This window comes from Manihot esculenta, chromosome 10, assembly GCF_001659605.2.
Source record: "Manihot esculenta cultivar AM560-2 chromosome 10, M.esculenta_v8, whole genome shotgun sequence".
NCBI classification, from domain to species: domain Eukaryota; kingdom Viridiplantae; phylum Streptophyta; class Magnoliopsida; order Malpighiales; family Euphorbiaceae; genus Manihot; species Manihot esculenta.
The window spans coordinates 11,033,618-11,046,077 of record NC_035170.2 but is presented as its reverse complement, the minus strand read 5'-3'; the positions used below and the strand labels follow the sequence as shown (position 1 = coordinate 11,046,077).

The 12,460-nt window shown below is 30.3% G+C and overlaps 1 protein-coding gene across 7 annotated transcripts in view; it reads left to right on the top strand.

Annotated features, from left to right (window-relative positions):
- Window positions 1-487: 487 nt before the first annotated feature.
- LOC110624767 (protein ZINC INDUCED FACILITATOR-LIKE 1) overlaps window positions 488-12,460 on the top strand; it is a 56,226-nt gene continuing 44,253 nt past the window's right edge. For 2 of the 7 annotated variants that reach the window (XM_043961276.1, XM_021770062.2), the window contains exons 1-4: window positions 492-835; window positions 1,480-1,800; window positions 1,903-2,223; window positions 3,017-3,057. In XM_043961276.1, coding sequence (XP_043817211.1) covers window positions 2,079-2,223; window positions 3,017-3,057 — 186 coding nt within the window. In that variant the 5' untranslated portion in view covers window positions 492-835; window positions 1,480-1,800; window positions 1,903-2,078. Of the gene's footprint in view, window positions 836-1,479; window positions 1,801-1,902; window positions 2,224-3,016; window positions 3,058-12,460 lie in introns of all 7 variants that reach the window. The other 5 variants (XM_043961275.1, XM_021770068.2, XM_021770069.2 and 2 more) reach the window with 5 other exon arrangements.

Here is a 12,460-nt window from a genome sequence, read left to right as displayed (position 1 = left end):
ATCACTCTAATACTAAAATCACTCATGTAACCACTGCTTGTAGAAATCAACAATGGAAAGAGGGTAAAAATTCAAACACTCCATAATACCCTACAAAACATACCTAAAAGGAAGTTCAAAAAACAAAGCTCATAAATAATTAATACAAAATGAAAGCAAAATCTACAAATTACAATTCATCTCAAGAAAGATGAATCCGTTGGCGGTCAGCTTTGCCCCTGCGAAACTGAAATTCAAATGCAGATTTCGTCTAATATATATATAAAAAAAAAAGATTATGATGGAGAAAAAATAAATAATATTGACTTTTTCATATTAGTCCAATGCATTTCTCAAAAAAGTCGGAAACCTTTATTCATTTAAACAAATAACTCCACAATTTTTAGCCTCAATTTTTTTAAAAGAAAACAAACTAATAATTTTTATTTTTAATTAATTATCAATATTAATTTTTATACTTGCAAATTTTAAAATTGTTTAACATTTTAATGAAAATATATGAAAAAAAAAATTTAACACCCTAATTTCTATGCCTCGTTAATCGATTCATCGATTTTCATGGCTCACGATTCAAGATTAGAAAACAAAATGTAAAAATCCAGAACGAGATTGGAAAAGAGTCCTCTTTCATCTGTTTCTTAAATTTCGTCTTCTTCGTATGAATGTATTATTTCCTCTTTATGGTCACTGTATCGCATGCTCAAAGAGGATGTGTTTACAGGCAAGATCAGTCTCCCTCTATGCGACTTGAATGCTCATCCAGCCAGCATATCAATTCGACCAAAGAGATTGCTGGTTGTGGGTTTATTGGTTGAAGCTGTTCTTCCGTTTTGAGGTTTGTTGAAGCTGAGTTTCTGGTTTCTAGGTTTTGAGTTTGTATTTTGATTATTTCTGGATTGTTGTTTGTGTTCTTGAAGTTTGAGATGATGTTTGTGTATTTGAAGTTTATTGTATTTTGGATCTAAATATCTGGATAATATGGTTTTAAATTCTAGGAAGTTTATTATGTAGTTCATCTGACATAAAAAGAAATTGATTGGTTTTTGATTTTAAATGATATATTAAAATTTCTTTGAAATTTTAAAAAAATTATTAATTAATTCTTAAAAATATTTATTAATTATTATTCTGTTTTTAATGTATTTTGAAAAAAAATAATGGAGAAAGAAACTAAGTAATTAATTTGCTTCCTATATCATTGAAACAAATGATAAAATTTTCCAAAATTATATGTGAAAGAGGAATTGTGTTCTTGAATTTGTTTATATTTTTTATTTTCATTAAAACTAATAAATAATTCGTGGGCATTTAAAGTTATGGAAATAATTTTTTTAATATTAAAAAAATTAATATTTTCTATCATGATGACTAATTTCAACTTTAGTTCAAAATTCTGGGTTTATTTGGTTAAAAAGATTAGAATTAAATGAGGCGCTTATTCAATTTCGTTTATTCATGTGGCGTCGTCAATAATTGCAGGCAACCTGTTTGAATTTGTGTCTGACAGTGGCTGTTTATTTGCGAGTTCTATTCGCATTTGGGTTCCTCATAATTGGGTTAGGTCCACTGAACTTCACACTCATTATTTTTGTCGTTATCGACATTGCTGGCCGACTCTTATCGTTACGCAAAATCGCGAATGATGGGGTGACGTGTGCCGTGATGCCTGCAGGAACAATTTGGGTGCTGTCGTAGGCTGATAGCTTGCCTTTCTCTTTTACTCTCTTGCTATTTATAACATTTCCAACTCTGAAAATGTTCACGCCTCTTCTGTTTATTCAACATTACGGCCACATTCATGTATGTTTTACTTCGACGAAGTTTTTTTTTATTTTTGCTTAAACGACGAAACAAGTCATGTTCTTTGATGGGGTGTATATATTCTTCTTGTTGCCATTGCAGAAGTGCAGACCCACCAAGAATTATCAAATCCTCTTATATGATTATTGTTTATTTGATTCTGATTTGAGGTCTTATAGATTTGGAAGCATGATTTACATCCTATGATATGTAAAGATTGATTGCCAGTAGAAGAAGCAAATCTTTTCTGCGTAATATTTTTGTCATCTGATAGAAGCATGGCACAAGATTGTAGAGAGGCATTACTAAAGAAGAATTATTATGAGAATTGTCCAGGATGTAAGGTTGATCAACTCAAAGAGTTGAGAAGAGGGCTGCCAATTCGAGAACTTGTTTCTATATGGATTGTTGTGCTCTGCACTGGTAAGAATTCTCATTGCAGGATCTTTAAGCACTTGTTGACGGTCATTCAGGTTTTTGAAGTTCAATTGATATTAATCAACATGAAATAGTGAGTTTAAAGTCATTAGGCTTCAACTTTTGTGCTGGTAGGGGTACATTAGTGGTTTTGAATGGTAATATTTATGCAAGTGCATGCACATGCATGGTATGGAGAGTATTGTTGATAACTTTATAATTTTCGCACTAAATTCCTATTGTAGAAACTTATGTTGCTATGTGTGAACTGTGAATGCAACTGAAGTTTGGTAGTTTCTATAGATTGAGTACATCAAGGATTTGAGTTTGAAATAACAGGTCAATGGACTTGATAAAATGAATAATTGAATACCATTGATTTATTGCTGACAGAGTGATGTTAATTTTGAAAACAAAGGATCCAAATATGATTGAAGCTGGTTATTTTTAGTATTTACATTTCTGCAAAATATATACAATGCCAATCTTTTTTCATAAAAAATTTAAATTTAGGGCAAAATTCAAAAACTAAGCTGTGTTTAGGTAATTGTTGAAAAAAATTGGTTAGACAGGCATTTCAATGGATTTCTTAATAGTTTAGTGGGGGCAAATTATTGTGGTATCTATGCAGTAGCTTGGTATTCATTCATTCTGCACTCCCAGGATCACATTGCAAAAGGGTTAATTACATGAGTTCATAGCTGAATGCTGTCCTGCATTACTTGCATTATCAGCAGTTACACTTTTCTTGATTGTGCAATCCTTTGATTTGTATTAATCCTAATGTTAATTTTTGCAGCACTTCCAATATCATCTCTCTTTCCATTCCTCTATTTCATGGTACGTGTATTTATATATAGTTTTATAATTAATGCCATCTTGTACTTCTATATCCAGTACTGTGATATGATGTACTTGAATGATCTTTTTATTTTTTCTGAATGTTATAGTATTTCTCCTCAAATGTTCTGGAAATAAGTAGAAGAGTTTAATTTTCATGGATAAATGATGCCCATTAAACATTTTGATAGTATGTGCTTTTTTTAGGGCTAATATGTGATATACATAGTTGTCAAAATTGAATTAGACAGGCTGATCGTACTAGTTTAATTGAGAATCAGACCAATTAAAAACCCTTAATTTAAGGAATCGGTGAAAATCAGTATGAATCGGTCGATTAATCAGCAAATCACTAACTCGGCTGGTTTGAATAGAATTTTCCAAATCAAACCGGTCACTCTTAACCTAAAAATAGCCACTGTTGGCGGCAAGGATCAAACCTGTATCATACATGTCACTCTCACCACTTTTACCATCTGAACCACATAATAAGTTGTTTTTTTTTTTTTAATCACAATTAATATATTTATATATAGAGAGAGAGAATTGGTGTATCATATTAATATAAATAATTATTAACATATAACTAATTATTTATAAAAATAACTTCTTAAAAATGCAATTTAAAAAATTAATAGTATTAATAATTTATTTTATTAATTATTTAAATTATTACATTTTGTATTTTATTATCTTTTATAAAGTAGAAAAATACATAAAAATTTTTATATTTATTTTTTTTATATAATTTCAATATATTAATATTTATTTTTTATTAGTTATTATGAAATTTTAATTTTAAGTACTCTTCTATTATATAAAAATTAATATTATTATTTGAAATTTATTTTTTTAAAATATTTTTTATCTCAAAATTTAAATGAACTTATTTTAATAATTATTTATAAAATATATAAAGCAATAATTATAGTAAAATATTAATATTATAATATTTATTTAATATCATACCAGTAAAATCCCAATTCGACCTTTATGAACCTTAAACCTTTAACCATTTGTATTTACTGGTTCATAGAATGTGTCGGGTCTAAACATTGATTATGTACCTTATTGAATTGGAATAGAAGTAATATACTTCTTATGAACCTTAGAATTTTTTTTTTTTTCCTTCTAAAGAAAATTTTTAGAGTGAGTTAGATTTTTTCTAAAGAAAACTTTTAGAGTGAGTTAAATTTTATCCAGTTTTTTTAAAATCTTGTTTTACAAGCTGCCTTATACATTTATTTAACTTATGTATTGTGATTTTTCATATATGTTTTTCTTAATTTTTATATAAATTATATTATCATTATTATTATTATTATTATTAATTTTTAATCAGTCTAATTTAATCTTGTTATTGTAATAAATTCATGAATATAATTCAATCTTGGTTAAAATTGACTACATTAAACTTTTATATTTCATTCAATTGAAATTATTATTATTTAACTAATCCACATGATTGTTATATAAGTATATTTTCATCAATTCAAATTAATATTTAATTAATTAAATTAATGTTATTATATAATTTTTTTTGGATACTGACTTTGAAATTTCATTAGAATTTCAAAATCAATCAAATTAATATTTCATATCATTTTATTTCATTTCATTAAAATTATAATTTTATTTCAATCTATTAAAATTGTTCCTATATAAATAATATTATTTCTTTAAAATATAGTTATAAAAGAAATTAATAGTTGTATAAATTAGATATATTTATGTTCCTCAAAATATATCTAATGATTTAAAATAAATTAGAAATATTATAAATTACATCAAAATTTAATTCAAATTAAATTTAATTATGACAAATTATAAACTAAATTTGCATATTCAATCAATTAACGCTCTAAATGGGTATTATAAAAAAGTGTATAACAGTTTCTAATATTATTATAGTATTATAAATAATAATCTGTTCTACAGCATTGTTTATAATGAAAAAAATAGAAGAAAATTTTATTATAATATTTTATTTATCAGAGATTGTATTTTATTAAATCTGATGTTGGAATTAAAATTCATTTCAAAACTAAAAGATAATAATTATAATAATAATAGATGTAGATTAATAACTAAATAGTTAAATAATTAAAATACGAGTAAAAAAATAAACGGTAAAAATTAATTGAATTATCATGCAAATAAATTAAGTGATTTAAAATTGAAATAAATTAAATAAACTTTAAAAATTAATTGATAATATAAAATTAATAAAAATTTAAAATTATTTCACTAAAAATAAAAACATAATAATAATAATAATAATAATAATAATAATAATAATAAAAATAATAATAATAATAAATTTAAATTTAATAACTAAATAACTAAATATTTAAAATAATTAAAAAACAAAAAATAAGATATTTAAAAATATTATAAAAAGAATGGATATAAGCTGTGCTTACCGTAGAAGATATTTAAAAGCATATAATTTCTTTTGAGAATGACATTATGTAGACTCTGACATCATGCAGTTGCAACGAGTTGTGTTGCATTACTGTAACAAGATATTTATATACATATACGATGATAAGTAATTAAAAGGTTTTTAAATGCTATTTTTGTCTAAATAGTTATGAAAAATATCATCTATTTTAATAATCATTGTTTTAAAATTTAATTTTGTTGTATTTTTATATATCATTTTAAATTTTCATAACAAACTCTAGAATTAATTTAAATAATAAATTTATCATCTAGTTTAAAAATATTCTAATTTTAAAAAATTATAATCTTATTCTAATTTTAAAATATTCTAAAAGTAATTTAAATAATAGAATTATCATCCATTTTAAAAACCAATATTCAAATAATAATATTATCAGCTATTTTAAAGATTAAATACTATTGTAAATTACTGTTTATATTATTTTTCAAAATTATTTAATATTTAATTTAATTGTTAATAATTTAAAAATCACTTATCATCTATTAATTTTATGATATCTAACATATTGTTTTATATTCTTTTAAGAATTATTTAATATTTAAATGTGTTATTTTAATAATCCCATCTTAAAATTTTGATTTTTTAGTATTTATATATATACCAAACTTTAAATTTTTTTATTGCTTTTAAATTAATTGAAATAATTTATTAATCACTTTAAAATTTGATATTAAAATTAGTATTTTATATTCTTTTTTAAGAATTATTTAATATTTAAATCTATTATTTTAGCAATCTTTATCTTTAAATTTTGATTTTTTTAGTATTTATATGTATTCTGGAATTTAAATTTTTTATTAATTTAAATAATAAAATCATTATCTATTTTAAAATTTAAAAAGTCAATTGTAAATAACTAAATAAGTTAAAGGTATAATTGGTAATCTTTATATTCCCCTCTATTTTTCTCATTTTTATATATAGTATAGATAGTATTAGAGTCTTCCCGAACAATATTGGCCTCCCTTAAATGTTTAATGCTTTTGGAGTTTGGTCTTGAGCATATGAGGGCATATTAAATCTTACATTGGTTTAAAACTGGGATGAGATGCCTCTTAGAAGGGCTTCAACGCTTTTTATTATTATTATTATTATTATTATTATTATTATTATCTATCTTTATTATAATTAAATTTGGGTCCAGCCTAACTCACTCTAAAAGTTAGAGGAAGGAGTACCCAAAACCTTTATAAGGGCACATAACCCTTTATTAAACCGATATGTGGGATTCAATACACCGCTTCACGCTCAGAAATAAATTGAAGCGTGAATTATTTAAGGGAGGTCCCTGATACCATGTTAAATTGGATCAGACCTAACTTATTCCAAAAGCTAGCTCAAGGGCGAGGAGTGTCCGAGATCCTTATAAGAGGCCTATAACCTTATCCCAAACTGATATGGGATTCTAACACACCCCCTCACACCAAGGAATAAACTGAAGTATGAAATACTTAAAGAGAGCTCAACATCGGATGAGGAAGTTTTGATACCATGTTAAATTTAGATTTTTATCTAACTCACCTCAAAAATTAGCTTAAGGGGGAAAAGTGTCCAAGACTTTTATAAGGGGCACATAACTCCTTTCCCAAACTGATATCGAGATTCAACAATTATTATTTATATTAGGATAAAATTTCTTATTATTATCAATCCTTATAATCGTTTAGATTAGTTTTGGGATATACTTTCTAATTATTATCAAGTACTATAGAACTTTTAATTTGTTAGAAATTCTTATGCTATTGTATAGTTTCTTATATGTATATGGGGTTAATTCATGAGTAATTTAATAAGCAGATTAATTACAAACACATTTGAGATTTAACTCTCATTCATGAATATGAGGAGTTAAGAGCTTCCTCCAATGAGTTCCTTCTTTATCCATCATTCGTTATGCGATTCGTGATTTGAAATCATAACAAATTGGTATCAAAGCCTTTTGTCATAGGAGATTCGACAAACTTAAGTGAAGAAATGACATCCTTATTTTTTGTGAAGTACAAGAACATAATAAGGCTAGATTGGTTCAGGTAGAAGCAAGGATGATCACTCAATTCAAGTCTTGGATAGAGAATCAACTGTAAAATCCTTCTCGACAATTGCAAATTCTTTTTAGTAATCTCATTGATGATTACAACAAAGACTTGGATGCAGGTATAGGTAACAATAGTGGGTTTTCGAATAGAAATAGGGAATGGAAGACAACTTCCTAATTCACTGTACAATCTAACAATCTACAATAGTTTCTTCTGAGATTATGAAGGAATTATATAGCACTAATGTGAGCAATATGTTGGGTTCCAAATCAAGAAGTATTGCTTCTCTATTCACTAAAAAGCTCACCATATAAAAAATGGTGGAAAGATGGGCTAAAGGTCTTTCTTACTGTTATAGGTTATAGGAAGTAAATATGTTAACATAGGAAGTAAATATTGATAGATGGGTGAGTTACTTAATCTTAGGGATTGTATAATCATAGGCTTGATTTTCCTTCCTGTTTAGATACCGTCTCTCATGTATAAATAGGTTGTAATCTCTATTGTGAAATACTATAAAATATTATCTTTCTACATAGTATTAGAGGCTCACCCATAGATATTTAGATTTTTTTTAGAGACTTAGGGTTCTGTTCATTTGGGTTACCCATATAAGGTAACATTTAGATCTCACCGCCCCTCTAGGAAGGACGCCAAAGCGCCGGTGAAGCATCCCAGAAGAGCGGACGAGCGTTCGACCGGAAAGTGGGCCTCACGCGCAGCCACAACAACCTACCGCAGCTCCACACGCCGGCACGTGAAGGTGCGTCCCTACTCCGGTCACCATCGCCGGAGTCGCCACACCGTCCCCTTGTCAGATTTGAGGTTTGTTTTACCATTCAAGTGTTGGGTGGAGGTGTTTTGGTACTGTTCATATTCGGGAATTGTTTATCGGGTACTGTTTACTTTTGATTCTGTGTTTATTTTTATTACTTTGGTTGATTGTCCTTATGGCTAAAGTTAAAACCACCATAACTGATGTGATTCCTGTGATGACTAAAATCACGGAACACAAATTAAATGGATCTAATTTTTTGGATTGGAGTAAGACTATTCGTATTTATTTACGAAGTATTGAAAAGGATGATTATCTTACCAAGGATCCTCCAACTGATGAAACTCGTAGAGATTAAATGAGAGATGATGCTCGATTGTTTCTGCAGATCCGAAATTCTATTCTTAATGAGGTGATTAGTCTTATTAATCACTGTGAATTTGTTAAAGAGTTAATGGAGTATTTGAAATTTCTATATTATTGCAAAGGGAATATTTCCCGTATTTATGATGTGTGTAAGGCGTTTTACCGAGCTGAGAAAAATAATAGAACTTTGACATCCTATTTTATGGATTTTAAAATAGTGTATAAAGAACTTAATGTATTGATGCCTTTTAGTATATATATGAAAACTCAACAAGCTCAACGAGAGCAAATGGCTGTTATAAGCTTTCTTGCAGGTCTCCCTCCAGAGTTTGAGACAACTAAATCTTAGATTCTTTTTGACTCTGAAATATCATCGTTACATGATGTGTTCACTAGGTTATTGCGTATAGAGTCTCCAATTCCTTCACTCCCCACTAGTGCCTTTGTTAGCCGCAATGGCAGTGGCTGACAGAATAACAGAGGTGGGCAAAAGGGAGATTTAAATGGCAGTAAAGGATCTCAATGTTCTGGAGAAACAGGTTCTACTTCTGACTCAGGACGAGGAATCATCTGTTATTACTGCCGCGAACCTGGACATACTAAGGAGACATATCAAAAACTACAGAATAAGAATCAGCGCACACAAATGGCGCATATGACAGTTGAGACCCCTTCAGATTAAGGGATTTTGATATCTGCAGATGAGTATGCACAATTCACCCAATACCAGGCATCTCTGAAATCCTCTAATTCCTCCTCTATCACTGCAATTGCCGAGTCAGATAACTTTATTGCATGTCTTGCGTCTTCATCCTCCAAATGGGTTATTGATTCTGGTGCTACGAATCATATGTCAGGTAATTCTACCCTTTTGTCCAATCTTGAGTCTCATGCATCGTCTACTTATATTACTCTTGTTGATGGCACTAAATTTTTTATCATGGGTTCTAGTTATGTCAACTTAACCCCTTCTCTTTCTGTATCCTTTGTGTTAAGTCTGCCTAAGTTCGCGTTTAATTTGCTTTCCGTTAGTAAACTCACTCATGCATTAAATTGTTCTGTCTCATTCTTTCCTGATTACTGTGTTTTTCAGGATCTTTCGACGAAGCAGATTATTGGTAGAAGGCGTGAGTCAGAGGGTCTCTATGTCTTGGATCAGCAATTACCCAGATCTCTTGCCTGTTCCACCCGTTTAATACCTTTTGATGTTCATTGTCATTTGGGGCATCCTTCTCTCTCGGCTTTGAAGAAGTTATATCCACAGTTTCATTCTTTGTTTGTTCTAGATTGTTAGTCTTGTCAATTTGCCAAACATCATCGTTTATCTACAGTATCTCGAGTCAATAAACGGGCTTCATCCCCCTTTGAGTTAATACATTCAGATGTTTGGAGTCCTTGTCCTATTGTGTTTAAGTCTAGCTTTAAGTACTTTGTTACTTTTGTTGATGATTTCTCTCGTACTACTTGATTATTTTTAATGAAGAGTCATTCAGAATTATTTTCTATCTTTTATGCGTTTTATACTGAAATCCAAACCCAATTCAATATTCCCATTCGTATATTGCAAAGTGATAATGCTAAAGAGTATCTCTCTAGGGAATTTCAATCTTATTGATTATAAAAAAATATTATTCATTAGTCCTCTTGTGTTGACACTCCTTCATAAAATAGAGTTGCTGAAAGAAAAAATCGACTTCTTCTTGAAGTAGCCAGAGCCTTCTTATTCCAAATGAAAGTACGTAAATATTTTTGGGCTGATGTTGTATCCGCTGCTTGTTTTTTGATCAATCGCATACCTTCATCTATTCTTCATGGTGATATCCCTTATAACATTTTGTTTCCCACTAAATCTTTGTTTCCTATTGAGCCACGTATCTTTGGGTGTATTTGTTTTGTTCGTGATGTTCGTCCATAGGTTACTGAATTGGATCACAAATCACTCAAATTTGTCTTCCTTGGCTACTCTTGACGTCAGAAAGGGTATCGTTGTTTTTCTCCTGATCTGAATCGGTATCTTGTGTCTGTGAATGTAACATCCTTTGGGTCCGCTCCGTTTTTTCCGCCATCATCTATTTATAATACCCAGGGGGAGGAAGATGACTTCTTGTTATACATTGTTCGCTCTTTGTCTCCTTAGCTACTACTACACCTGTCGCCCTCCCATCTTTCATGTGTATTCCAGACGCTTAGAGGACTCTGACTCTGCTCCGCTACTCGCTTCTTCGTCGACAGATCCTGCTCCCACTGATCCTTCACTATCTGATTTGGATTTGCCCATTGCTCTTCGCAAAGGTAAACGTACTTGCACTTATTCTATTTCATTTTGTGTCTCTTATGATCAATTGTTCTCTTCTTGTTGTTGTTTTGCCACTGCTTTAGATTCTATTTTAGTTTCCAAAACTGTTATTGAGACTTTGTCCCATCCTGGTTGGCGTGCTGCAATGGAAGAGGAAAAAATGATGGCCCTTGACACTAATGGTACCTGGGAGTTGATGTCCTTGCCCCCAGGAAAGCCGGCTATTGGGTGCAAATGGGTGTTTGCGGCGAAAATAAACCCTGATGGATCTGTTGCTCGCCTCAAGGCTCGTTTAGTGGCCAAAGGTTATGCACAAACTTATGGAGTTGACTATTCTGATACATTCTCTCCAGTTGTCAAGCTCGCATCTGTTCAATTGTTTATTTCCTTGGTAGCTACACATATTGGCCTTTGCATCAACTGGATATTAAAAATATTTTTCTTTATGGTGATTTTTAGGAAGAGGTTTATATTGAGCAACCACTTGATTTTGTTGCTCAAGAGGAGTCGGGCAAGGCTTGTAGACTTCGAAAATCCCTTTATGGCTTGAAACAGAGTCCTCGGGCATGGTTTGGCAGGTTTAGTGAGGTGGTCCAATAGTTTGGAATGAAGATGAGTAAGTGTGATCACTCAGTGTTTTATAGAAATTCTTATGGTGGAGTAATTCTGCTGTAGTATATGCGGATGATATTGTTGTCACAGGAAGTGACATTGTTAGCATCACATCCCTAAAAGAATTTCTTAAAACACAGTTTCATACAAAGGATTTGGGCTCCTTAAAATATTTCTTAGGAATCGAAGTTATGCGGTGTAAGAAAGGCATCTTCTTATCTCAAAGAAAATATGTTCTTGATTTGTTGGCAGAAACAGGAAAATTGGGTGCTAAGCCTTGTAGTGCCTCAATGACCCCTAACCTTCAACTTACCACAGAAGACGGTAAGCCATTTGCAGATCTTAGTTATAGAAGATTAGTTGGCAAGCTGAATTATTTGACAGTGACTCGTCCTGATATTGCATATTCAGTGAGTATGGTAAGTCAGTTTATATCTTCCCTTACTGTTGCCTAGTGGGATGCTCTGGGACAGATTCTTTGTTACCTTAAAGGGGCCTTAGGGCGAGGCCTATTCTATGATAACAATGGGCACTCAAATATTGAATGCTTTTCTGATGCTGATTAGGCAGGCTCAAAGGTTGATAGGAGGTCAACTACTGGATATTGTGTTTTTGTGGGAGGTAACCTGGTCTCATAGAAAATTAAGAAGCAAATGTGGTCTCCCGTTCTAGTACGGAATCTGAATATTGAGCCATGGCACAAGCCGTTTGTGAAGTCTTGTGGGTACGTCAACTATTGGAAGAAGTTGGATTCACAAATTTGGTGCATGCTAAGTTGTGGTGTGATAATCAAGCAGCTATCCACATTGTCTCCAATCCAGTATTTCATGAGAGGACTAAACACATCGAGA